Here is a 27770-nt window from a genome sequence, read left to right on the forward strand (position 1 = left end):
GCAGTATAGCAACATTCAGTGTTTCATTTTTAAAGTTTGAGTATTATTTGGATCAACAGATAAATAAATCATATAAATATGAAAATCTGTGTTCTAAAGTACTTGCCCAAATGAAGCCCCTCTCCCCACCACGCACATTTTCTCAACCCCCTTCTCCTCCTACCCTCACCAGCACACCCACCAGGCCTCCTCCCCCACCTTACGCACATGTACACACCCTGCTTTTCTTCCTAGCCCTCTCCACCCCACTCATACACACTCTCGAATCCTTCTGCCCTTCTTCTCTCTGGGTCCAGGTGCTGGTGAAGCAGAGTCGCTAGCCCGGGGTGGGGATCTTGTACAAAAGCAGACAGGAGCAGAAACATAACAAAGTTTGAAGTTGCCACTCACCTTCCCAGCTAAGCCATGTAACCTTCCAGTTTCCCCCACCCAGTCGTTGACTGTGTTACACTTGTTGGCCTCGAACTGCACCATGTCAGACTGAATCAGACCAAAAGAAGGTGATTTGGTTCATCAAGTTCACCCTTCACTGTAAATGCTATGTAAGGAATTCTCCTGAACCACCTCACTGTACACAGGGAAAATGATGACTGCTCCATTTCTGTCTTTCTGCAGTTTAAAAATGTCCTTTCATAATGGGTCTCATGTGAGTGGGTATTATGGGCTTTTTAGGGATCAACATGCTTCGACTTAATTAGTTTTACAGTCATGCATAATTGAAAGAAGATTAGCAGCTGATGAATTTCTTGCAAGACTGTCTTCATGTTGCTGGCAGAGGGTAACTGAATAAAATGTATCAATAACTCACACTGAGAACCAGATTTGTTTTTTGTTGCCAATCTTTCAGCTCCAAGATCACAGCAATCCATAAAAGTGACATGGATACAATGTCCAGCAACCTAACGCTGAGAATCCAATTTCTACCATTGAAAACTGTGAAATCGAATTTAATAATCAGATCATTTGTGGACCAGTGGCAGAAAGAAGGACCACATTGCTGATCACTATAAAAACCCAAATGTCCTCCAGGGAAGAATATCATAGATTATCATAGAATTTACAGAGCAGAAGGAGGCCATTCGGCCCATCAAGTCTGCACCGGCTCTTGGAAAGAGCACCCTACCCAAGGTCAACACCTCCACCCTATCCCCATAACCCAGTAACCCCACCCAACACTAAGGGCAATTTTGGACACTAAGGACAATTTATCATGGCCAACCTAACCTGCACATCTTTGGACTGTGGGAGGAAACCGGAGCACCCGGAGGAAACCCACGCAGACACGGGGAGGACGTGCAGACTCCGCACAGACAGTGACCCAAGCTGGAATCGAACCTGGAACCCTGGAGCTGTGAAGCAATTGTGCTTCAATATCTACCCAGTCCATTTAATAACCTCAGGACAACTAAGAATGGGCAATAAATGCTGCATTACCAATGTTACTCACATCCCACGAACAAAGGAGCAACCCAAAGTACTTTGCTCGCACTAGCCTTATACTCCATCTATTACAAAGTTGTTTTTTTATTTTAATGTTCATTTGAATAAAAAAAAAGGTAAACATATTCAAATTGACTGATGCCTCTAGGGTAATTGGCTAAACGACATATTTCTGTGTGTATGATTCTACCAGGTGAGGCACTACATTCATAGAATACATAGAATTTACAGTGCAGGAGGCCGCCATTCGGCCCATCGAGTCTGCACTGGCTCCTGGAAAGAGCACCCTACCCAAGGTTAACACCTCCACCCTATCCCCATAACCCAGTAACCCCACCCAACACTAAGGGCAATTTTGGACACTAAGGGTAATTTATCATGGCCAACCCACCTAACCTGCACATCTTTGGACTATGGGAGGAAACCGGAGCACCCGGAGGAAACCCACGCACACACGGGAAGGATGTTCAGACAGACACAGACACAGACAGTGACCGAAGCCGGAATCGAACCTGGGACCCTGGAGCTGTGAAGCGATTGTGCTATCCACAATGCTACCGTGCTGCCCTAAATTTATTCAACCGTAGGATTTCCTTCTTTCTCCATCACTATAGACTGTTGCCTGTCTGAACAGGCCACGTAACCCTAGAACGTGCTTAAAGCTGGTCACAAAGTAGTGAACATGAACAATCAAAATTTTCTGCTTCTGGTCCAGCTCAGAATGCAGTCTTAGATTGCAAGATAAATAGAAAAGATGATCAATCAGCACACCTTACTGCGTCCATTAAGGAAACCCTTAAAGTTCTTAACCAATCATCATTTTTGCTTCCACTATCTAAGGAAGCCCAAGAAACACTCTGTATTTCATTCTTAAAGCTGCCCTTTGTCCTCCAATCACTGTTGATTTTAGCCATGATATGGAGATGCCGGCATTGGACTGGGGTGAGCACAGTAAGAAGTCTTACAACACCAGGTTAGCAGAAGCTTATAGCCAAGTTCCGCACTCATGAGTACGGCCTCAATCGGGACCTACAAACCTGTTGGACTTTAACCTGGTGTTGAAAGACTTCTTACAGTGTTGATCTTAGAACAGTGTTATTATCTCCAACATCAGAAAATCTTCACCTATCTTTATCAAGTTTCATGCACTGCCCACCACAAGTGCAATTGTTTTTCTACAGAATGGATTAGCCTGATGCAACCTGTAAACAGCTCATACGTCCATAATGTCTGAAGCATCGGTCTTTTGCAATCCCATTTAGTTGAATTTGGAGCTAAAAAAATTCAACTTTTAAGCTGCCGCTGAGGTCAGGTTGATTTTTCATTTCACTGTGCACAATCCCCATGAGTGAAATTTAATCACTTACTGATCTAAACTCAAATATATCTCTTAAAACTCTTACCCCAGGAAACCAGTAAAAGAAAACTACCCAAGCGAAATTTTCTGATTTATGGATGTTTTAACTGTTTTAGGTGGGGGACTCCACACAAGCACTTACACTGTCCTGGGTGGATCTCTCCGGGTATTGACACACACTCTGGGAGACCCCCTGCAAATATAGACAGATTGCTGGAGATCCACATCCTAATTTCTAAACAATTTGAGCTAGTCTAAATAAAATAATAATTGTAGAAATTATTTAACAGTATGCAGCAATTAAGATACTGCACTATTCAACAAATACAAAAAACATAGAACGACGAACATGGGACCCATTATAGTCAGATAAACCAAATGAATTGTACTGCATTTACAGACATCATGCAGATTCCAATTTCAATGCAGTGCAGGCAAACAACCACTTGTGTATTGTCAATTCACCCTGGAGTCAGGGCAGGGGGCTCCCAGCTATGAATCCCAAACCTACAGCCAACACTTTTCAGAACTGAAGATAAAACCAATTTTTTTTTCATGTATCAAAGGGACAGGGACATCCACAGGGGAATAAACACAAGGACAGAGGCACACTGGCAGCATTTAGACTGCAACTGAAGCATTGCAATCAATACTAGTTCACTTACCATCAAAGGGAGAGGTTTCTGTCTATGGGGTGGTTATTTCTAGCAATACGGTCATGGATATTGCATCGGCAACAGGTAGATCAGCAAAGATGAGATCAAGCAGGTTTTCCCTCTTTGGTTCTCTCGGCACCTGCCGCAGACTCAGTCTGGAAGATATGCCCTTCAGACTCAAACAGTTCAGATGGTGATGGATATCGAAGTCCCCTACCCAATGTGTACTTTGCACCCTTGATAATCTCAAGCCTCTTCCAAGTGGTGTTTAACATGGAGTACTGAGGGCGGCATGTGCCATTCGTTAGCACTGGGACTCTGGCGCTGAGGACCCGGGTTCAAATCCCGGCCTGGATCTCTGTCCGTGTGGAGGTTGCACATTATCCCCGTGCCTGTGTGGGTTTCACCCCCACAACCCAAAGATGTGCAAGTTCGGTGGATTGGCCACGTTAAATTGCCCCGGAATTGAAAAAAAGATAATTGGGTACTTTTTTTTAAAAAAAGGGTCTTCCCTTCTGACGGGACAGCACATATCTAAGAGTGATGATCATAGGAGACATGGTACATTGGCTATAAAGTGTGATTTGGTCAGTATAACTATGTCAGACTTTTGCTTGAGTTGTCTATGGGATAGCCGTTCTAATTTTGGTACAAAACTTCAGATGTTGATGAGAACTTTCCAAGTTAATCTGGACAAGGTGCGTTTTTGTCGTTTCCGATGCCTAGGTCAATGTCAAGTTTTACTCTCAAACTTCTTTTCTGCAGAGTGTCATGGGAGAGTACCTTTAAGAATGGGTGTTTATAAATGGGTGTGTATATAAATATCTGTAATGAGAGTACCTTTAAGAAATGGGTGTTTACCACTGCAATAATGTCAGAGAGTAGGTGGAGCTGGGGTGTCTGTCAGCTTTTTACTTTCGTTTTAGGCTGTTTGCTGCAGGGTGTGTTTTAGTTTGTTTTCAGTGTTGGAGCGGAAGCCAGACAGAGCAGGTGTACTGTTGATCTCTCTGCCATGAAAAGACTATCTCTTGATCATTTGGTGAATTTAGAATTATAAATGTTCTCAGCAGTGAATGTAAATCTAATGTGCTTCTGTTAAAAGGGGTTTCTTAAGTCTTCTGGATGTTAAAAGGACAGCTTACGGATTACTTAGTGTTGTATTCTTTGGGGGTTGTATTTGAATTAATGGTTGCTAAGTTGCTCACTGTATGTTTTAAAAAAGGTTAACTTGAGATCATAGAATAAACATTGTTTTAATTTAAAAGTACTGTAAAGCTCTGTTTGCACCATACCTGTCGAGTGGGCCATGTGCTCCCCATACCACAATCTATTAAAAGATGGGGGTCAGGTGAACTCCATGACACACTTTGGGGTTCTCGAAACCCTGGCCAATAACAAGAGGTTTAATACAACTGAGAGCATTGTGAGACCGTTTCAGAGACCAGTTAAGAGTCAACGAGATTGCTGTTGGTCATGAGTCATAAATAAGCCATAATGATAAGGGCAGATTTCCTTCCCCAAAGAACATTAGTTAATCAGGTGAATGTTATACTTCCGGTGGCGGCTATGGAGGAGTCAGTCGCACATTTGATAGCTCTCGTTCCGGTCGGACTTTTGGACCTTTTCCCCCGACTTTTTTGTACCTTAGAGTGCTAGTTCGGAAGGCATACGCACTCGGGCACTGACTCCAGATACAGGTTTATGGAATTAAGAAGCAGAAAGAATCGCAAATAGTTGAAGAAGTGGGAAAACAAGGGCAGTGTAGAAGCTGCTGCTGAGGACAATATGGCCGATGCCGGACCCCGGTGCAGACAGCCCACCAACAATGGAGCATCTGTTGAAGGTCATCCAAGAGGGCTTTACTGCTTTGAAGCAGGACAGTTTAGACCCGGTTCAGAAGTCTATCGAGCGCCTTGAGCACAGGCTGGATGCCCAGCATCGTACAATCCAGAAGCTGGAAAAGGCGCTGGAGCAGCAGGAGGATCACCAAACGGTGGTAGAGGCCGAGGTGGAGAGGCTGAAGGACCAGCAGAAAAGGCTCCTGATAAAGGTGGATGACCTGGAAAATAGATCTCGTCGGCAGAATTTGAGAATCGTTGGTCTCCCAGAGGGGGCCGATGGAGAGGATGCCGCAGCGTAGGTGGCGGACATGTTCCAAAATCTGTTGGGGGAATTATGTCTTCCCGAGCCCAGTGGAGGTGGACAGGGCGCATAGGGTGCTGGCGAGGCAGCCTTGAGCATCCCCCGTCCCCGAGCGATGGTGGTCCGGTTTCACAGATTCCTGGACAAGGAGCGGGTGTTACAGTGGGCCAATTGCACGCGGAGCTGCCACTGGAATAACAGTGTCTTGCACATCTACCAGGACCTGAGCGTGGAGGTGGCCAGAAGAGGGCAGGCTACAGGCTAGTCAAAGAGATTCTGTTTAAGAAGCAGATGAAGTTTGGGCTGCTGTATCCAGCGCGCCTATGGGTCACACACGAGGGACGGCACCATTACTTTGGGGAGCCGAGGATGCGATGGACTTCGCCGAGAGAGGAGGGCTGGTGCCGAACTGAGGACTTTTTGGACTTGGGTTAATAAGACACGGAGCGATTTTTTCACATTTTTCTGGTGCTTTGTGTTTTTCTTTTTCTCGTCCTTGTTTTTCTGTTTCCCTCCTGGGATAAAAGAGGGAGGTTAAGGTATGTGGTTCTGGGGGCTTTTTGTGTTTGGATGGGGGGGGGGGGGGGGGGGTTTGGAAGTGCCTATTACTTATTCTGTTTTATTTGATTTGCACCAGCGCTGGAGTTCTCTTTGTTTCTCGTTTTGTTTGTTTCAATTGCTCGAGAATGGCTAGTTTGGGGAAGTGGTGTTGTTGGGTGGGGGGATAGGTCAGAGGGAGACTTGTTGGCGCCAGAGTTGAGAGCCACCAGGCTAGCTGGGTGAGCTGGTCTACGGAAGCAAGGTGGGGGGGGGGGGGGGGGAAGAGTGTATTTAGTTAGTTTATGGCAGGGGGTTAGGTTACAGGGAGTTGTTGCTGGGGGAGGGGTAGTTGTTCTGCTGATGAGAGAGGGACTTAGGTGCGGGATCATGGAGGAGGTCGGAGATGGGGCTGCCAGGAGGCGGGCCAGGGGAAGTGCGACACAGGGGCTGGGGGCGGCCCCAAGAAAGGGGATGGCTGATCGGCGGGGGGGAGAGAGAAGGCACCATGCCCCTCAAACAGGCTGATCACCTGGAACGTTAGAGGGTTAAAAGGGCCGGTAAAGAGGGCACGTGTGTTCGCGCATCTGAAGTCACGGATGTGATAATGCTTCAGGAGACTCATCTGAAAGTAGCTGACCAGGTCAGATTAAGGAAGGGCTGGATTAGCCAGGTTTTCCATTCGGGGCTGACAACTAAAACCAGAGGGGCTGCAATTTTGGCCAACAAATGGGTGCAATTTGAGGCAGGCAGCACAATTTACGATGGGGGGAGGCAGATTTGTCATGATGAGTGGCAGGCTTGAGGGGATGAGGGTAGTTTTGTCAATGTATATGCCCCAAATTGGGATGATGTGAAGTTCATTAAGAGACTGCTGGGGGAAGATACGTGACCTGGACTAGCACAGGCTGATTATGTGAGGGGATTTTAACACAGTTCTTGATCCCGCCTAGACCAGTCGTGTTCAAGAACGGGTAAGATGCAGGCAATGGCGAAAGAACTGAGGGGGTTCATAGAGCAAATGGGGGGGGGGGGGGGAATTGATCCATGGAGGGCTAGTTGGCTGACAGGGAGGGAGTTTTCGTTCTATTCACATATTCTTACGGTGTATTCCCGAATTGATTTTTTCATCATGAGCAGGGATTTGTTAGCGGGAGTGACGGACGTAAAATATTCGGCGATCGCTATTTCGGACCATATTCCGCACTGGGTTGATCTGCAGGTCTGCAAGGATAGTTTTCAGCGCCCTCAATGGAGGCTGGAGGTCGGTTTGTTGGCGGACGAGGCGGTTGTGTGAGAGGGTGAGGAAATGTATGCAAAACTACCTGCAGGTCAATGACACAGGGGAAGTCTCAGCTGCGGTGCTTTGGGAGGCGCTGAAGCCAGTGGTGAGAGGGAAGCTGATCTCGATTAGAGCACATAGGGGTAGGACGGACGGGCCAGAAATGGACCGGCTGGTAAGGGAGACCTTACAGACAGACAGACAGGAGATATGCGGAGGCCCTGAGGGCAGAGCTATTAAGGGAACGACGAAGGCTACAGACTGAGCTTGGGGTGTTGTCCACAGGTAAGGCTGTGGAGCAGCTTAGGAAGGTGAGGGGTGCCGGGGAGAAAACCAGTAGAATGCTGACACAGCAACTGAGGAAGAGGGAGGCGGCCAGGGAAAAAAAGTTCTCCGAGATAGTGGGCTGGTGCTGGCTAGGGTTTTTAATGAGGCAAGAGACAGAGGGATGTTACACCCGACGATGTCACAGGCCACCATCTCCCTGATATTGAAACGGGACAAAGACCCGGAGGCATGTGGGTCCTATAGGCCGATCTCTCTGCTCAATGGAGATGCTAAAATGCTGGCCAAGCTCTTGGCTGCTAGGATCGAGGACGGTGTGCCAGACGTCATTATGGAAGATCAAACCGGGTTTGTCAAGGGCAGGCAGCTGGTGGTCAAACTAAGGCGGCTGCTGAATGTGATTATGATGCCCCCGGGGAGTAAGGAGGTAGAGGTAGTTGTGGCAATGGATGCCGAGAAGGCTTTCGACCGGGTTGAGTGGGACTATCTATGGGAGGTGCTGGGACGTTTTGGGTTCGGGGAGGGCTTTGTCGATTGGGACGGACTGTTGTACCAGGCGCCGGAGGAGAGGGCGAGGACGAACAGGATGACATCTAACTATTTCAGACTGTACCTTGGGACAAGGCAGGGGTGTACCCTCTCCCCACTGCTGTTTGCGTTAGCAATAGAGCCGCTAAGAGCTTTTAGGGGCTGGTACGGGGGGGGGGGGGGGGGGGGGGGGGAACCACAGAGTTTCATTGTATGCCGACAACCTGCTCTTATACATTACGGATCCAGTGGCTGGGATGGATGAAATCCATGTTCAGGGAAACCTGAAGGAATTCGGCTGGTTCTCAGGGTACAAACTGAACATGGCAAAAAGCGAGATGTTTGTCGTCCAGGCGTGGGGCCAGGATGGTAGGTTGAGGGGGCTGCCGTTCAGGTTAGTAGGGGACAGTTTTAGATACATTGGGATACAGGTGGCGTGGGACTGGGACCGTAAGCACAAGTTGAACTTGTCTCGGTTGGTGGAGCAAATGAGGGCTGAGTTCTGGAAGTGGGATGTGCTTCTACTGACACTAGCGGGGAGAATGCAAATGGGTAAAACGACGATCCTCCCGAGATTCCTGTTTGTTTTCCAGTGTCTCCCCATTTTCATTCCATTGTCTTTTTTCAAGAAGGTTAATAAAATGATTATGGGATTTATGCGGGCGGGAAAGTCCCCGCGGGTGTAGCTCGAGAGGAACAGAGGGGAAGGGGGGCTGCGCTGCCAAAATTCAGTAATTACTACTGGGCGGCAACATAGCGATGGTAAGGAAGTGGATGGTGGGTGCGGGGTTGGTTTGGGGGCGGGTGGAAGCCGCTTCATGCAGGGGGACCAGTTTGGCAGCCCTTGTTACGGCACCCTTGCCGCTCCTGCCGGCACGGTACTCCACCAGCCCATAGTGGTGGCGACTTTGCGGATCTGGGGCCAATGGAGAAGGCACGTGGGGAGAGTGGGAGCATCGGTCTGGTCCCCAATCTGCGACAATCACCGATTTGCCCCAGGGAACATGGACGGTGGGTTCCGAGCATGGCGGAGGGTGGGGATTGAGAGGATGGGGATTTATTCTTGGAAGGGAACTTCCCGAGCATGAGGGCGTTAGAGAAGAAATTTGTGCTGACGCGAGGGAATGAGTTCAGGTACCTGCAGGTGCGGGACTTTCTACGCAGACAGATTCCATCCTTCCCACACGTGCCATTCAGGGGGATCCAGGACAGGGTAGCGTCCAGTGGATGGGTGGGGGTGGGGAGGGTCTCGGATATATATATATATATATATATATAAAGAGCTTATGGGAGCGGAGGAGTCACAGACCGAGGAGCTGAAGCTTAAGTGGGAAGAGGAACTCGGAGGTGAGATAGAAGAGGGCTTATGGGCGGAGGCGTTGAGTAGGGTAAACACCACCGCAACATGTGCCAGGCTCAGCCTGATTCAACGTCGTCCACCGGGCCCACATGACAGTGGCCCGGATGAGTAAATTTTTCGCATTGGAGGACAGGTGCGCCGATGTTCAGGAGGGCCAGCGAACCATGTCCACATGTTTTGGGCATGTCCAAAACTCAGGGGATACTGGCAGGGGTTCACGAATATCATGTCCCTCGTACTGAAAACAGGGGTGTTGAGGAGTCCAGAGATGGCTATTTTTGGGGTTTCGCAGGACCCGGAAGTCCAGGGGGAGAGAGAGGCTGATGTTTTGGCCTTTGTTTCCCTGGTAGCCGGTGACGAATTCTGCTGGCATGGAGGGACTCAAAACCTCCAAAGCTGAAGGCCTGGCTATCTGATATGGCGAGCTTTCTTGGTCTGGAGAAGATTAAGTTCGCTTTGAGAGGGTCACCGTGTGGGTTCACCCGGAGGCGGCAACCATCTATTGACTTCTTCGTGGAAAATTAATCGTCAGCGGGGGTGGGGGGGCGGTAGTTAGGCTGATCCATGTGGGAGGGGAGCTGGGTTTCTTGCACTATAATGATTGTTTTTTACACACTGTTTTATATTATTGTTGTTTATTGTGCCAAAATGTCTTAATAAAATTGTTTTATCAAAAAAAAATAATCAGGTGAATGTTATGAATATTAGTTTCATTGCAAAGGTACTGAGACTGGCTTGCAATCAGATTTATTAATTAATTAAATTTAAATTCTACCAGTTGCCATGGTCTCCAAAGCATTCTTCCTTTTGATTATCAAGTAATCATACCCATCGAGTAAAACTACCACTGTGCTACCATTCACGGAGGGGAGATGAAGAGACCCTGGGAAAGAATGAGGTGGAAGAAGAAATGTGTGGCAGCATGGTGGCACAGTGGTTAGCACTGCTGCCTCACGGCACCGAGGTACCAGGTTTGAATCCCGGCCCTGGGTCACTGTCAGTGAGGAGTTTGCACATTCTCACCGTGTCTCCATGGGTATCACCCCCAGAACCCAAAGATGCGCAGGATCGGTGGATTGGCCACGTTAAATTGCCCCTTAATTGCAAAAAATAATTGGGTACTCTAAATTTATTTTAAAAAAGAATAAGAAATGTGCGAACAGTCCACATTTCAACAACGAGAATGCAATTAAGTTATTATTTTGAAAGATATCCAATTTACTTTGCTGGCTATGCAAAAAAAATCTTTGTTAATAATGTGCCACACACTTCAGATAAAGGGTCTTGTTTGCAGATGATTTATTTATTTATTCTTCAGATACAGAAGGTTAAATTGGTAGGGTGTGAAGCCAATGCAGTTATGATGGATGCTTAACAAGTTCATCAGAGTGGCTTAGCCCTCCTATCTGGCTCAGTCTCAGAGTATGGTTTAAATGAAGTGCCGAGAAACGTGACATATCAAACACATGGGAGCTCAGATTCATTATTAGTTCAGCTGGCAGTATATATAAACCAATTAACTGCATAAATAATTATCAATGCCATTATCATTTTAATTTTCTCCTCATTAACACCTTCCAATATTGCTTCTGTGATGCCTAAAACAGTAAACTTAGTTGGGGGTTTCAGACCAAGATTTTTAAATTCTCAGTTTTAGCGCAATGTGTGAAGAGTGAGGGAGAGGAAGCGGGTGGGGGGGGGGGGGGGGGGGGGGGGAGAGGGGGAGAGAGAGAGAGAGAGAGAGAGAGAGAGACAGAGAGCGAGAGAGAGGGGGGGAGAGAGAGAGACAGACAATGGTGACGGAGAACAACTTGCAAAAAATGTAGTAAATTCAATAGGTGATCATCATCAACAACAACGGTCATTTATATAGTGTCTTTAATTAAGTAAAATCTCCCAGGGCACATTATCAAATATAGTTTGACATCAAGCCATATAAAATGAGGGCAGGTGACCAGAAGATTGGTCAGAGTTTAAGGAAGGTTTTAAAGGAGGAGGAAGAGAGAAAGACAGAGGTTTAAGGAGGGAAATCCAGAGCTTAACTGCGAGATAGCTGAAGGCATGACCACCAACTGTGTAATGATTAAAGTCAGAGATGAATAAGAAATTAAAATTGGAAGGGTTTAGATACTAGGGAGGGTTGCAGGTTGCAGGGCTGGAGGGGTTACAGGGATAAAACAGGCAAGGCACTGCTCAACTGGGAGCCAAAGTGGCCTGCAGTCTAGAGCGAAAATTATTGTTTTTCCCCCTTCCAAACCCAGCCAATACTGAGGCACTTAACACACTTTCTGACCCAACAAATGCCCTTAAAAAGAACAGATTTGGAAATTGCTTCACCCCAATACAGCAACAATGTGCCTTTATATAATGCCTTTAACACAGAGAAATAGCCCAAAGACATTTTACAGAGATACAATCAGCCAAAATTGGAAACAAAAACAAACAGAAATATATCTCGGACGGATTAATAAAAGTTTGGCAAGAGAGGGATTTTTTTTTCATTTAGAGCACCCAATTCATTTTTTCCAATTAAGGGGCAATTTAGCGTGGCCAATCCACCTAGCCTGCACATCTTTGGGTTGTGGGGGCAAAACCCACGCAAACACGGGGAGAATGTGCAAACTCCACACGGACAGTGACCCAGAGCCGGGATCGAACCTGGGACCTCGGCGCCGTGAGGCTGCAGGGCTAACCCACTGCGCCACCGTGCTGCCCAGGAGATGAATTTTAGGGAGAGGGAAGTGGAGTTACAGAAGGTTGGGGAAAGAATTCCAGAACATCCAGCCCCAGATTGCAACTGGTAAGCTGAGTTGAGATAGAGGTTAAAACCATTGAGGATGAGGAGTCATTCAATGCAGAGGATGAGGGAAGAACTTTAACAAATTATTGGTGACAAACTCTGGTGGATCTGCAAAGGAGCTGCAAGATTGAGAATATTAAAGTAGCTGAGAGTGGTGGAACAATGTGAGATGCTTGAAAAAGCAGAATGGACCAGTCGAATGTAGACTACGGTACAATTAGTGATGGGGCCAAAGTGATCATATGAACATATGGTAGAATATATAGCAGGATGTGAAGGTTTCAATAAGGAACAAAATATCACTGTTCATTAAGGAGAAAAAGCACAAGAGAATATTACAAGGGGAAACCATGCAAAGCAAAAAAAAAGACATAGAAGTAATGGAACAGAGGGTAAAATAAGCTCATGAATGGGCAGAGGCCATTAAAGACTACAAAGACTTGGCAAAGACTGGAGAGACATGTCAGAAGTTAATATGAAAGTGTCCAAAGGTAAATTCAACAGAATGTAAAATTGAAATCATAACAATAGAAGAACGTTTAGGTATATAAGGTGTCTATAAGGCTTAACAACCCGCTTCTTTCCAATTCAAAAACAAAGTACTGAAGTTGTCGGAAATCCGGAGAGAGAGAAAATGCTAAAAATACTCATCAGGACATGCAGCACGTGTGCAGGGAAATGGAATTGACATTTCAGGTCAATGACCTTTCACTGGGCCATAATCCTCAATGCTAGTTTTCCAAAAAACATATTGAATTGCCTCTTAAACTCATTTCTGCTTCAAAGTCCTTTGCCGGTAACCATTTACACAACTCAATTGTCCATTGCTTTAAAAAAAAGTCTTCTATCTACTTGCTATCTTCCTTTCCTACTCTTAATTTTATCCATAATCTACATCCCTGGACCTTTCAAATTCATATAACCCTTCTATTCTTATTTACCAAACTAAAGTTGACTGCACTCAACAATACAAGTCTGACATTTGCATCAGATAACGTTTTAATTGGAAGAAAAACTGAAGGAAGACAATTCTGCAATGTTCCAGCTGTAAAGTTACAGTGACTGAGCCATATTGACCAGAAGATTTGACTTGAGATTCCCGGTCTCTGCTAAATTGGCTGACTAGAGTTCCTGCTTGTAATCATGAAATTCTGGGACCTGGTTCAGAGAAACATGTGAGCTTTCAGCCTTGAAAGGAGATGAATGAGAGTAACCTTGTTCAGGTTAAATAAGATATTAAATAGTAATTGAGAAGGTATATCCAGGAACTTCCATCAACAAAACTGTGACAAAAACAGGTCGCATGTTAGTGCCCAAAGGAACAAGTTCAAACAAGGAATGAGCAAGCAAACTAAGGCCGGCATCAGGTTAAGAATGACCAAAGCATGGAATAAATTCCAAATGTTAAAAAATTCTGGAATCATTTGAAAAACAGCTGGATGCACTAATGGAGGAACTGGAGAGTCTTTCAGAATGAATAAAATAAGATTGTCCAGTGGCCTTTCTCAGCTTGTGATATCAGCAGGATGCAATAAAAACATGGCATTACTCCATCAAGTCCAAACTATGTTGGGCAGCTTTGTCTCAGCAAGTTTCAAAACAAACAAATAGTTAGAAGTTAACAAATGGTATTGTTTAAGACAAGTCTCACCAAGCGCTGGAATCTGCATAAAGTCCGGCTTTTCTTTTCTGAGAATTTTTCCTGACTTTTCTTTTCTATGTCGTGATGACCAGAATTGGAGAAGTGCACGTATTATCTAGCCCCAATACTAAATCGGTTGTACCATTAGTTTAATTTACTCCCCAAAATGGCTATTGTTTACCTTCGCTATAGGTAACCAGAATAAAAGTGACTTTAAGCAAGCTTCTATCTATAAACTCAGAACGATTGACTTATTAGAAAACTAAACTTATTTTTAACAAGTTGCAAGACTAGTTAACACGCAATTGTAATCAGGAAGTTTAATTATCTACCTCTTTTCAACAATTCTCCTGGGCGGCAAGGTGGCGCAGTCGTTAGCACTGCTGCCTCACGGCGCTGAGGACCCAGGTTTGATCCGACCCCGGTCACTGTCCATGTGGAGTTTGCACATTCTCTCAGTGTCTGTGTGGGTCTCACCCCACAATCCAAAGATGTGCAGGGTAGGTGGGTTGGCCACGCTAAATTGCCCATTAATTGGAAAAAAGAATTGGATACACTCAATTTTTAAAAAAAAATAATTCTCCTGCACTCACAAAAGACACACAAGCAGTCTCTGCAGAGATCAGCAGTTAGGAAAGAAAGCTTTACAAGAACAAAGTTCTCAGAGGTTTGATCCTGTCAATCTGGAGCTCCCTCATGCGAAGATCCAGTGCCGGTCGATGTTTGGAGATTCTCACCAACAAAGCTTTGGCATTATGATGATCCCGGACCAGATCCCAACAGAGGCTAGGATACGGGATAGAAACCCTAATATTTTCATTTTGCAAGACTGCGAGGATAGGACATCTCGCACCAGGAATGATCACTTGAAGAAATAGGGGTGTGGTATATTAAAACAAACTTTATTACTAACATAGTATTAACATATCTTTAACATCACAACAGAAAATAGCTTACAATTACCCCTTAAACAATGCTAATCAAACAGTGAATACAGTGACCCTTAACTGCTATCTTTATTATCACTCAAACAAGAAAGAGAAATCTCAGCGCTCAGTCAACTTTCAATACCATTAGCACTTGTGAATGCCTATTTTACAGAGATGCTGAATACTCAACTTTGAGAAAGAGAAATCTTTAAGAACCACAGAATTCCTACAGTGCAGAAGGAGGCCATTTAGCCCATCGAGTCTGCACCCACCCTCAGGCCCACACCCCCGTCCTATCCCCGCAACCGCATAACCCCACCTAATCTGCAAATTTTTGGACTGTGGTGGGAGGAAACCGGAGCACCGAGAAGAAAGTGCAAACTTCACAGTCACCCAAGGATGGAACTGAACCCGGGTCCCTGGCGCTGCGAGGCAGCAGTGCTAACCACTGTGCTGCCCTGCCTTGATACTGCTTCAAAGAAATGATCTGACTCCTGTCAGAAACATACAGCCACTTGCGGCTGTATTTCTTCAAAAGAGGCTTTTCAGCTTCTTTTAGCTCACCTTTCCAGCCACATTGCTAATTTGTCTACGGACGTATCTTTTAACTGAACTGCAGTAGGAGCAAAATCTTGACTTATGCTCACAGCTCCATCTAACTCACAACTGTACTCTGCTTGATACCGTGGCTCCGTCTTATCAAGCAGAAATGTAATGAACTCCACAGGGAATGCCCCTCCCTTAATCCAAACAAAACTGCATTAGCCTAAGCTTTTCCGATGCCTTAATTGGACCCCTGGCCCCCAACATTTCAAACCAGGATTCTTTAAAACACTTCTGCAGCACTCAAGCACACTCTAACCCGGCTTTTAACCCTGACTGCTCCACATACCTACAATACAGTATATCTGGAATTACCACATTCTTCACAGCTTAGAGGAGCATATAGAGATGGATCAATTCTTCTCATCTCAGTCTGTCATGTATCCAAATGAACACAAGTTACACTTATTTGAGGATTCTCTGGCTACAAGTTGATAACCACACACAAACTTCAGGCAAGGCAGGGAGATAGAGAGTCAATTATGGTAGCCTTTCATCTTAGCTTATCGCACAAAGACCGAGTTCAAAAGCAACAGGTCCAAAACTTAAAAGCTGGTTTCCGTCATATGTTTTCCAGTAAGTCACTAGCTGCTGCCTTTTTTCCCAATTTTACCCCCCCCCCCCCCCCCCCCCCCCCCCCCCCCCCCCCCCCCCCCCCCCAATTAGTTAAAGTGATCACACTTCAAAACAATCAAACAGCTCTTCCCATCAAGTATCATGCTGGTCAGGTGATTTCTTTGTAAATGAATTGTTGCTCCCAGTCCAAAGGTGAACTTATGATCCTTTCATTAAAAAAAGGTGTCCAAATAATGCAATGTACTTCCAAATTTTAAAAGGGAAACCAATTTGTGAAGATATGGTTTTCCTAATAATCAGCAATCTTACTTAATTGCTTCTGTTCGATGTCTTAAGCAGCATCAAAATATCGGTCATGAATTTTTAAATTTTTTTTTCAACGTGAATTTTGCACTCCCAATAGCACACCTCAGAAAATCAAAGAGGACCGCAACAGCTGTTCTTTACAATTCATATTTTACTAATGAGTAAATTATTATTCAAGCTTCCGATTGGCTTATTGGCTCAATGGTGTGCTACTGCTCAGCAATGTTATCTGGTCTGGGTTATTAATAGCAGGTGCTCTGAAGTTTGCCAGTCAGCCCTCAGTCTCAGCAGACAATAATGATTTAGTGCTTCCACCCCTCAGCACTATCCGGTAAGCCCAGCTGGAAGGGAGGGTAAGGGACAGCCAGACAGATTTGTGGGTGTCTGGTGAAGACCTGACCAAATTCAGTTGTAGTATTCCAATTGTCATATGGCACACCAGTACTATCGTCATTCAGACAACAGGCTACTTGGGTAAGGTATTGTCATTGACCATGGAACAATACTTTAGCATGTCAGTATCTTTAGAACAGAGGAAAGAAATATATATATGTTTCTGGATGAGTAACTCAGTGAACACAAATTCAAATCCTACTACAAGATATGACAGTTTGAGAATTTGAGTTTAATTTTTTTGAAATCTATAAACAATAGGGAGCAGTAAAAGTGACCATGACGCTGTCTCATTGGTGGTGTCCAGCTGGTTCATCATATCCAGATGAGAAGGTACATTAAGTCTAATATTTCAATCTAACACCTCATTCCAAAGGCAACGTTTCCGACAGACCTGACCCCACAACCTTCTGACTCAGAGGTAAGAATACTGCCACCGAATTACTGATTATGTACAGCTAGGAAGGCTCTGCAACACTGTGGGCCCAAGCCCGCTGCCTCCCCCAACACTCCATTCCCTTCTTGGCTTGGCATTGGAGGAAGTCCATTTCCCTTGGGTTCCAACTGGCAAGCTGCATCAGGTGTCTGATTGTTATCTGTAGTTCTCGTACGAGCACGCGCAAATAAACATATGAATTAAGAGCCGGAGTAGGCCAATCAGCACCTCAAGCCTGCTCCGCCATTCAATAAGATCATGGCAGATCTGATTGCGGCCTCAACTCCACTTTCCTGCTTACCCCCAATAGCCTTTGACTGACTTCCTTGTTAGTCCAGAATACCCTTAACTTCAAAATGTTCGATAACCCAGCCTCTCCCACTCCATGGGGAAGACAGTCCCACAGACTCACCACTTTGAGAAAGAAATTCGCTCATCTCCATCTTAAATGGGAAACTACTTATTTTTTTAAACAGCGTTCCCTAATTCTAGTTTTCCCCACAAGGGTAAATCCTTTCAGCATCCACCCTATTAAGTCCCCTCAGTATCTTATATGTTTCAATAAGATCATTCTTCTAAACTCCAATGGATACAGGCTCAACCTCATACGGTAAACTTCCCTCGTAAGCTAAGACCCCATATCCGAGGAATCAGTCGAGTAAACTTTCTCCAGTCTTATGCGGATGAGATTCGAGACCCTCAATTAAAATGAGCCTCCAGATGAGATCTTCAAATGCACATTCCAGCCGCACTGTCCATTCATGTGCATTTCCATGGTTTCACAAAGCTTACCCCAATCAATGCAAATTTCGGTGTTTAATTTGGATTAGTTGTATTTTCGAATTTGCCATTTAAATTTGATTTCATTTTTGCAAAGACTTTTTGAAAATATTTTAATAAATCTGTTTTTATTCTCCACTTAAATTGCATGTTAATGTGTGATAGACAGTTAAAATTATAAGCTTTAATTTTTGGCTTTATTCAAAAGCCTTTTTAATGGTCTTACTTTTGTGCAATGGACTTGTACTGTGGGGACTAGATAAGGCTGTCTAATATTGATAACACTTGGACCGATATAGCCAGCACTGCAAAGTGCTTTGAGCCACCAGTCTGGGATACATTCCAATTTCGCTTCAGAAGTGAAAAAAACAGTGCTGAAAGCCACCTCACCACCATTGATAAACAACTCAAAAATCAACTTAGTCAAATGTTGGGGAGTTCCCCAATTCTTGGCCAGCACACTTGTGAAAATGTGCCAGAAAAAGACAATTGATTTGTTATAGTTGTTCTATGCACATGTCCACCTACTTTAACTAAGTGGCTTGTTTCCATCGGCAGAATTTGAAATAATGCAAAGCTGGCCTTGCAAAGAGTTCTAATGCACAGTGAAAATATGTCAGTTTTGCATTGATTGTAACCTAAGCACATAACTATCCCATGCACTTAGTGCCTCACTGTGACTTAACGTGAAAATAAATCTAGGAAAACATCAGACCGCATTGCAGATTATTTCCTGAACCCAAAAGGGATACTGACAGGTTAAAAAAAGCAGAAGCAAATCCAGCAAAGAATCTGCTTCAGGGAAATAAGCAAAACGAAATGGTGGATCTGCATCCAAGCAACAGCCTAATGAAGGCACGTGTGAATTAAATTCCGAAAGCCACCGGTGCTAAATGAGCACCTCAAAATTGAAATTCCTCAGCCAGCCAGAGATGAAAACTTGCAGGTTTGATGCCTCATCAAAGTTAGCTCAGGGTGACTGTATAAGCGTCTCATAAGGAGTGTCAACGTCCTTGAAATGAGAGGCTGGGTAGCAATCACCCTGTTTTAATCAGCTTTGCAGATTGAAAAGTGTGTTTGTGCTTTTGGAAACTCAGTGGCTTAACAGATTATGCTAGTTAGCCATAATATGGTCTCTTCAGCTCTATCAAGCACAGGCTTGATAGATCAAGTGTCTTCCTTCTGTGATGGAACCATTCCATGGTTCTATAAAATGTCTCAGGGACTGATACTTTCCTACCAGATTCAATATAGTGCAGACTCCTCTCTGCGAAAACAACTCCCGGCACAAGGGGCATTTAATACAAAAACATGCAATCGTAAATATTTAAGCAGCATGATTAAAATATACTGGTTGATCAAAGTGCTTATATCTTAATTGAAATTGTGTGGGTCCACTTCAGATCTTGAGAACTTAATCTACATGGGCACTCCAGTGCAGAACAGGGGAATGTTCCAACATTGCTGTGATTCTTCAATAGGACACAAAACTGTTCAGATGGATATGAAAGGCTTTGTCAATATTTGAGGAGCAGTGAATTGTCAGTCCTGGCCAACAGCCCTTCCTCACTTAATACTACTAAAATTAGATCAGCTTGTAATTTTGTCCTAGTTGCTGCACGTGGAGTATTATTGGCAAAGAATTGCTGCTGTTTGCTTTCATGCCAAAAGCCACTGTACCCAAGTAATTCATTGTGTGAAGTGCTTTGAAATATTAACACAGCATGATCAGGATATACAGAAAAGTGTTTCCCCCCAAATGTACTTTTCTTCATTTCTCTAGCAGAACGAATTTCAGAGCATTGTGTTTTCTTTCTCTTAATCACATACAGGTGAAGGCAACATTTGCATGTTCTAACAAATAGAAATAGCAACTCTACTGCCTGCTTGAAACCACGCAGAGTGTTGAGATTTCAGGTTAGAAGCTCCTTCCTTCTCATATACACCTGAAGAAATTTCTTCTCTTATGCATCTGAAACTGGAACACACCCTACTGAAATTGGTTGACCAAAATTACCTGCCAGGTTGGATTATATTAATTTGCACTGATCTACCAACTTATCCTCGTGATTTTGGTCAGTTGTAAATTAGTAAAAGAACTAGAGCTGGCAGCAGAGGGGTCTCATTTACAATCTCCATGGTTCGCTGCTCTGTTTCATTCTGGTGCCATGGGCACAGCTTGACAGGTAACTACACTGGGGCGAGAAATAAATCATTCATCCAAACATTTTAAAGTAGCAGTCGCAGCGGGCGGCTGGCAGCGACCAAGGTTAAAAGTGTCAGAATTTATCAAGTCTTAAATTTTCAACCACAATGGAAGATGATGTTCCTGATTCACCAAGGCGTTCTCCATTTACAACAGAAATAGATTAAACCTAACCGTTACATTTGAATTGTTTCTTCTTTAAGAAATGCCCTAATTCACAAGAAATTTCAGTGCAAGGTCTATGATGAATAACTCCTCATAGCTTAGAAATGAAGGATCGGCACAAAACATATAAATTGACATTTAAACATACAAGTCTTCTTGTATCTTGTCAAAAGTGTGCAATTCCAGTCATTCAAACATTTTCAGTGTCCTTTCTACTCCACTGTCTCTAGATTAAACATATGTAAAAGCTTTTCCCGTCATCTCCTACACAAGAAAGAAGCACTTCATTGCACACAAAATACCTAATTTACTCACAATATGACTTAAAGTTGCAATGGGAAGTGCATAGAGCACAGCTGTCTAGAAGTTTGAATATAAATTAAACGGATGCTCCACATCTTTAGAATGATTTAACTCATCTTCAAGGCTTATGTAATAGAAATGGCAATCAATGGCTTCAATTACTCAACTCCTTGGTGATTCAGTGAATAACTGCACTAACCATAATAGAACTTAGTCAAATGGGCCAGAAGGGAGCAGAGTAATTCCCAATTTGTGCTATTAGGTATTCTCAGTCAAGGAAGCAGCATAAACCTCCAATTGTCCTCGTTCCACCGGCATTTGGGAAATGATGTGGGGAGAATAAAACCTGGAGTTCCATTTCCTAATCCGCATCCAACAACTATTGGAATTCACACATCATTCAGAGAAAATACTTTACTCAGCCCAACTAGTTCTCCCAGTGTCCATGCTCCACATAAGTCTCGCCCCATCCTACTTCATCTAACCCAATCAGTATATCTTCTATGCCTTTCTATCTTAATGTTTATCTAGGTTCCCCATAAATGCCATCTCAACTACTCCTAGTGTAGCAGATTCCTCATTCGAACCGCTCCCTGAGTAAAGAAGCTTCTCTTGTATTCCTTTTGGATTGGATAATGACAGCATTATATTTATGACCCTTGTTTTAGACTCCATGCATGTGGAAACATCATTGCTACATGGAGGCTTTTGGGGAAGGACAGAATTAATTTCAGGCGTCATTGCTTCTACCCTGCCCACAACCGAATATCCCGCCAGCACATGCTGAAACATGAGGGATGGTCCGTTGCAAACCTATGGAACTGTGCCACAGCACGAGTGGTGAAGGAGAAAGAAACAGTCTGATCAAAACAATCATAGACCTTCTTTTAACTGCAATCATGTCGAGACCTTCTTATAGATGGCAGAATATGGCAACATATCTGCTGCAGTTGCGAATGGTCACCTCAGGCATCTGGACTGTTACAACCAAGAGATGGTTATGTTTTAAACTGCTGCTTTAAATTTAAAGTAAGGCAGAATATCCTGGAAAGAGGAATGGTAATCATGTTGAAATCTTCCCAGAGCCATGCCTATGCAAACTGGTTGACATGGCACAGAGGTTCCGGTCAAAAGCAAATGTTGTTCGTGGTGTTTATTAATGATTTGGAAGAAAATGTAGCTGGTCTGATTAGTAAGTTCGCAGACGACACAAAAATTGATGGAGTTGTGGATAGTGAAGAGGATCGTCAGAGGATACAGAAGGATATAAACTGGTTTGAGTCTTGGGCGGAGAAATGACAGATGGAGTTTAATCCGGACAAGTGTGAGGTAATGCACTTTGGAAGGTCCAATGCATGGAGGAATGACACAATAAATGGTAAAACTCTTGCGAGTACGGACAGGCAGAGAGATCTGGGCGTGCATGTCCACCGATCATTGAAAGTGGCAACGCATGTGGATAAGGTGGTCAAGAAGGCATACAGCATGCTGGCCTTCATCGATCGGGGCATTGAATATAAAAATTGATAAGTCATGTTGCAGCTGTACAGGACCTTAGTTCGGCCTAATTTGGAATATTGTGTACAATTCTGGTTGCAACACTACCAGAAGGATGTGGATGCTTTGGAGAGGGTACGGAAGCGGATATTGCCTGGTATGGAGGGTATTAGCTATGAGGAGAGGTTAGATAAACTCGGTCTGTTCTCACTGGAACGACGGAGGTTGAGAGGTGACCTAATAGAGGTCTACAACATTATGAGTGGCATGGACAGAGTGGATAATCTGATGCTTTTTCCTGGGGTAGGAGATCAAACCCCATTAAACCTATGGGGACATAGGTTTAAAGAGCGTGGGGAAAAGTTTAAGAACAGATGTGCGTGGCAAGTTTTTTTTTTTTTTTTACACAGAGGGTGTTAAATATATGGAAAGTGCTGCCTGGGGAAGTGGTGGGAGCAGGTACAATAGCGGCATCTAAGGAGCATCCACACAAATATATGAATAGGGAGAGAATGGAAGGATATGGACTCCGCAAGTGCATACGGTTTTAATTTAGGCATGTACCATGGTCGGCGCAGGCTTGGGAGGGCCGAAGGGCCTGGTCCTGTGCTGTATTGTTCTTTGAAAGTAAGATGCAAGTTTTAGACACAAAAGAAGAGGCAACTGGCCTTGCTGTGTGCAGATCACAAGAGTCAGTCAGACAGATTTGGGGAAGACAAACAAAAACAGGTGGAATTTTCGCAAGCAGAGGAAAATGACTGTTTTTCCATTTACCACAAGCAGAGTACTGAAGAAGACAGATTCCCGTTTGAAGAGACGAGACTTTTGGAGATAAAGACTAAGGAGTCACCAGAGAGTTCCATGCTACTCAAAGCCCAGTCAATTACGCTTAGAAGATTAAGTGAAGGGTTTTCTGAAAGGACAATGGAAGATGTATGCTGATGGTGCAAGAAGACATCCTGAAGAAGCTGGGAGAAACATGGGACCTTATATACAAGACTATATTTCTGCTGAGAATGTTGTGTAGAAACTTAAAAGTTCCAGTATTTAGCAAATCACCTACAAGTAAATAGGCCCTACTCACCTCAGTAAACAGGTTGACATGAAATATGGATCCGTCATTTCCTCCACAGAACAGGTAATATTCACAAGGATCAAGGGTGACAGACATGATTCCAACGTCAAACAGCACAGACATCAGCAGCTCCCCACAGGATAGTTCCCAAAGCTTGGTTGGTCAGTGTGTGGCGGGTGGGGGGGGAGAAAGAGAAAAAAAAAATCAACATTAATGATGGAATAATTGAGCATCAGAAAGTTTCTAACGATCTGAGAGGAAGGGAGATAGAAAAGGATGGGAGGGGAAGCAAGGATGGGAAGATTTAATCTCAACCAAAGAGCTAGATTACTGGATTGTTATCATAAAAACTGGAAATCAGCTAGAATTTCTCAAAACAACCAAAGCAGAAATGTAATGCTGCATTCATATTCTGGAATGAGCTGAAGATTTGGTTCTGCAGCATTACTTCAGGGCCTAGCTGCTGTTTATATAATGCAGTAAATTCAAATGCAGTACATGCATGCTTGCAAACTCTCGCTCTTTGATTACTTTAGGCCAACATACATTCTTCAGTGGTTGGGTTATGCCATGTAGACTGGTGAACGCACAATTGCTTAGTTGGCTTGTATAGGTAGAAGCAGAAGGCAGAAAGCATAGCTGTTTCCAACAGCAGTGGTACCATAAAGTGCCTATCAATACCACTCCTTCTACTGGGCCTTGGGCCCTCTGGAGGCAGGTGCCTACATATATTACATTATTGGTTGTTAACAAAAATGCATTTTCCAGAAAAACATCATTGCTTAAAGCCGTCAGGGAATCCTATACTTGAGGAACAGGATTCCGCCATTCACCCTCATGTACCACAATTCAAGCAGAACATGGCTGCCAGTACTTCAATTACATATACCCAAGTTTGCTCTATTTCCCTTGATACCCTTATCCAATGACAACCTATTGATCTCAGTTTTGAAAATTTCAATTAACGCAGCATCCATAAAATCATCGAAACCCTGCAGTGCAGGAGGCCATGCAGCCCATTGAGTCGACATCTACCCTCAAAAAGAGGACCCTGCTACCTAGGTTCATTCCCCCACCCCTATTCCTGTCACCCCACCTAACCTGAACATTTGTGGACATTAAGGGCAATCTTAGCATGGCTAATCCACCTACACTGCGCATCTTTGGACTGTGGGATGAAACCGGAGCACCCGGAGGAAACCCACGCAGACATGGGGAGAACGTGCAAACTCCACACAGTCACCCAAAGCCAGAAGTGAACCCGGGACACTGGCGCTGTGAGGCTGCAGTGCTAATCATTGTGCCAACTTGCTGCCCTTTCTGGAAGAAAGGTGTTTCAGTTTTACCACCATGTGTGGAAAAGTGCTTTCTGATTTTACTCTCGGTCATGTAAATGGCGTCCTTCAATTAGCTCAGACTATTAAACACAAATAAACCAAGTGTCATCCTCACAATTGAACCATTTAAGCCAATTTTTGTTCATTTGCATTGTACTCTTCCCACAGCCAATACATCCTTTCTGCAGTGCAGTGTCCAAAAGCAAATCAAGTACTTGAGAGGGGTCTGAACAATGTTGTGTGTAACTTTTGTATTCCAGTCCCTCGAGATAAAGAACAATTATTCTTTTTGATAACGCTAGTGCTTCTGCAGTAGCTTGCAGTAATTTGAGTATATTGACACCAAATCTCTTTGCTCCACCACCAGCCTTAGTTTTTCACCACGTAGAATATATTCTGATTTGTCATTCTTGGATCCAGAATGAAATACTTCACAATTCCCCACATTGAACTTCATCTGCCACAGTTTTGCCCATTTAATCTGCTGATAGCCCATTGTAATTTCCTGCTCCCACCTGCACAGGTTATTGTGCGAATATGTGTAATCTAAAAATCTGGAAATGCAACCCTCCATTCCTTCAACCAAATAATCGGTGTATACGGTGTAACGTTGAGGCTCCAGTTCAGATCCATAGGGAACAGCATGAGTCACATTACATTATTCAAAGTACATCCAGACATAGGAACAGCTTCTTCCCCACAGCTACTAGACTCCTCAACGACTCCCCCCAGACTGACCTGTTCCCTATAAGGACATTAGTCATGACGCCCTATGCTGCTCTTGCTCATATATTTGCTTTGTCTGGCCCTTGTTCCGCACTGTAACCAACCACTATTTGTCAATGTACTTTGTTGATTATTCTTTTTCCTCTACCGTGTACATTCCCTTGACCGCAGAAAAATGCTTTTCACTGTACTTCAGCATATGTGACAATAAGTCAATCAATCAACTTTCCTCCTTTCTCCTTGTTCCCAGCCACACCACTTTAATTCTCGCCTATTCTTTATCCGTGGCTATTTTCCCCCTCTCCTCTTCTTTCTCCTCCCATAATTCCCCTTTCCACCTGCTCCTTGTTATCCCCATCCCCTAGCCATACTGGATCTAAATACTGGGCATGGTCTTGACTGTGCAAGGAACCTCATTTAAATTCTTGTCTGATCCTATTTCCCTTTAATGCCTCTCCTTCTTGGTTTTGAACTGAAATTCCCCATTCAAAGCTTCTATTTTGACCCATGCAAACCCTTTGATGCAGTGTGCTCTGTGGCATAGCTTGTGATTTCATTTTGATGGACTTGGCTGGCAGCCAATCCCCTCCTCTGAAACTCCAAAACATTTCTGTTTTCGATTGGGTTTGGTAGATCCTGGAGCAGAAGACAGATTCCATTTTTGCTTTCAGTTTCATTCTGCGAAGGAGCTGAGCTGAAGCCGGTAAAATATATCTTCCAAAACGGCTTGAACTTTTTCTCTTTCTGATATCTCAGCTGGAGTGAACAGGTCTGGACATGCTATTAGGCCGATGGGGCCTCACGGTAGCATGGTGGTTAGCATCAATGTTTCACAGCTCCAGGGTCCCAGGTTCGATTCCCGGCTGGGTCACTGTCTGTGTGGAGTCTGCACGTCCTCCCCGTGTGTGCGTGGGTTTCCTCCGGGTCCTCCGGTTTCCTCCCACAGTCCAAAGATGTGCGGGTTAGGTGGATTGGCCATGCTAAATTGCCCGTAGTGTAAGGTTAATGGGAGGATTGTTGGGTTACGGGTTACGTGGGTTTAAGTAGGGTGATCATTGCTCGGCACAACATCGAGGGCCGAAGGGCCTGTTCTGTGCTGTACTGTTCTATGTTCCCGATTTAAATGCTGCAAGCATCCTTTCCAGCCAGGCATTTCAAGTTAAACCTCTTTGTGAGGTAGGCTGGGAGAAGGCTGGGAGAAGCCTAGGCTGATATCTGGCATGAGAATCCAAAAAGGGTCCTGAAGTTCAAACCCGTTTCCCTTTCTCTATACCACAGTCCGAAAGTCTGCACAAAGAACAAGCATTCCCGAGGCAGAGTGGATGGAAAACCCCGCCTTTAAACTCTCAGGTAGAGAATTCTAGTACCATCTCAGTGAGACTGAGAGTCAATCTGATGAAGGCCTTACAGGAGGAGATGACTCCCCAGAGGAATTCCTGCAGCCCACGAGGTCTAATTGAAGGCAGATTCTAAAAGATCCAAACCAACCAATGATTTTGAGATTGGAGATTCCAAAGACTGTCACCTCAGCAGCAAAGATTCATCTCAACCCTTTTAATCCTTATTTTTTTTTAAACCTTTCCTTCCCGCCTGTGTGTCTCTCTTGTGTGCATCTGGGTGGAAGGTGGGACAGGGTCCGGGGAATGGTTAGATTAGTAGACCATTATTTTATTATTTCTATTACATGTTTATCTCTAAATTGGTTATAAATAAATCATTTTTTAATGTTTTACTTACAAATCTGGTGCCTGTAGGTTATTGGAGCAGTCAATGGCCAAATATTTCAGGAAAATATACAAATAATTGGTTAATTCACGCATGTTGGGACTCCGGGTCTGTTGGGCTGGATTGACCGATCAAAGAAGAACAAAGAACAATTACAGCACAGGAACAGGCCCTTCGGCCCTGCAAGCCTGCGCCGATCCAGATCCTCTATCTAAAACTATCACCTATTTTCTAAAGATCTGTATCCTTCTGCTCCCTGCCCATTCATGTATCTGTCTAGATACATTTTAAATGACGCTATCGTGCCCGCCTCTACCACCTCCACCTCCCCTTGCCCAGGGCGTCATAACAACCGTCTTATACATTACAACAGGAGTTTGACTATAGTAGCTTATAATAGCGAAATGGTTGAACTATTTGAAAGTTGAAAAAGCACATCGGAAACGGGCAGAAAATTGGGTCGAAGTCGATATCTTTTCAGAGAGGCAGGTCAATTGTAATGGTGTGAATGCCTCCCTCTCAGGGGTAAAGCTCTATACTTATACTGAGGTTTAATTATACTGCTGTCCACTGGAATCCTTTAGAAACAAAAATTATTTTCTCATAAATAATCTATCATTAATTCAGCATTTCAGTCCTGGTAAATACAATCACGACATACAGTATAAAAATGATTATATATAT

General features: G+C 44.2%; 1 protein-coding gene across 1 annotated transcript in view; it reads right to left on the bottom strand.

Moving 5' to 3' along the window:
* Positions 1-27770, bottom strand: part of wdr18 (WD repeat domain 18) — a 241870-nt gene that overhangs the window by 105677 nt on the left and 108423 nt on the right. Inside the window, exon 5 of the mRNA XM_038777006.1 lies at positions 23308-23451. Coding sequence (XP_038632934.1) covers positions 23308-23451 — 144 coding nt within the window. The remainder of the gene's footprint in view (positions 1-23307; positions 23452-27770) is intronic.

This window comes from Scyliorhinus canicula, chromosome 18 (genome assembly GCF_902713615.1).
Source record: "Scyliorhinus canicula chromosome 18, sScyCan1.1, whole genome shotgun sequence".
NCBI classification, from domain to species: domain Eukaryota; kingdom Metazoa; phylum Chordata; class Chondrichthyes; order Carcharhiniformes; family Scyliorhinidae; genus Scyliorhinus; species Scyliorhinus canicula.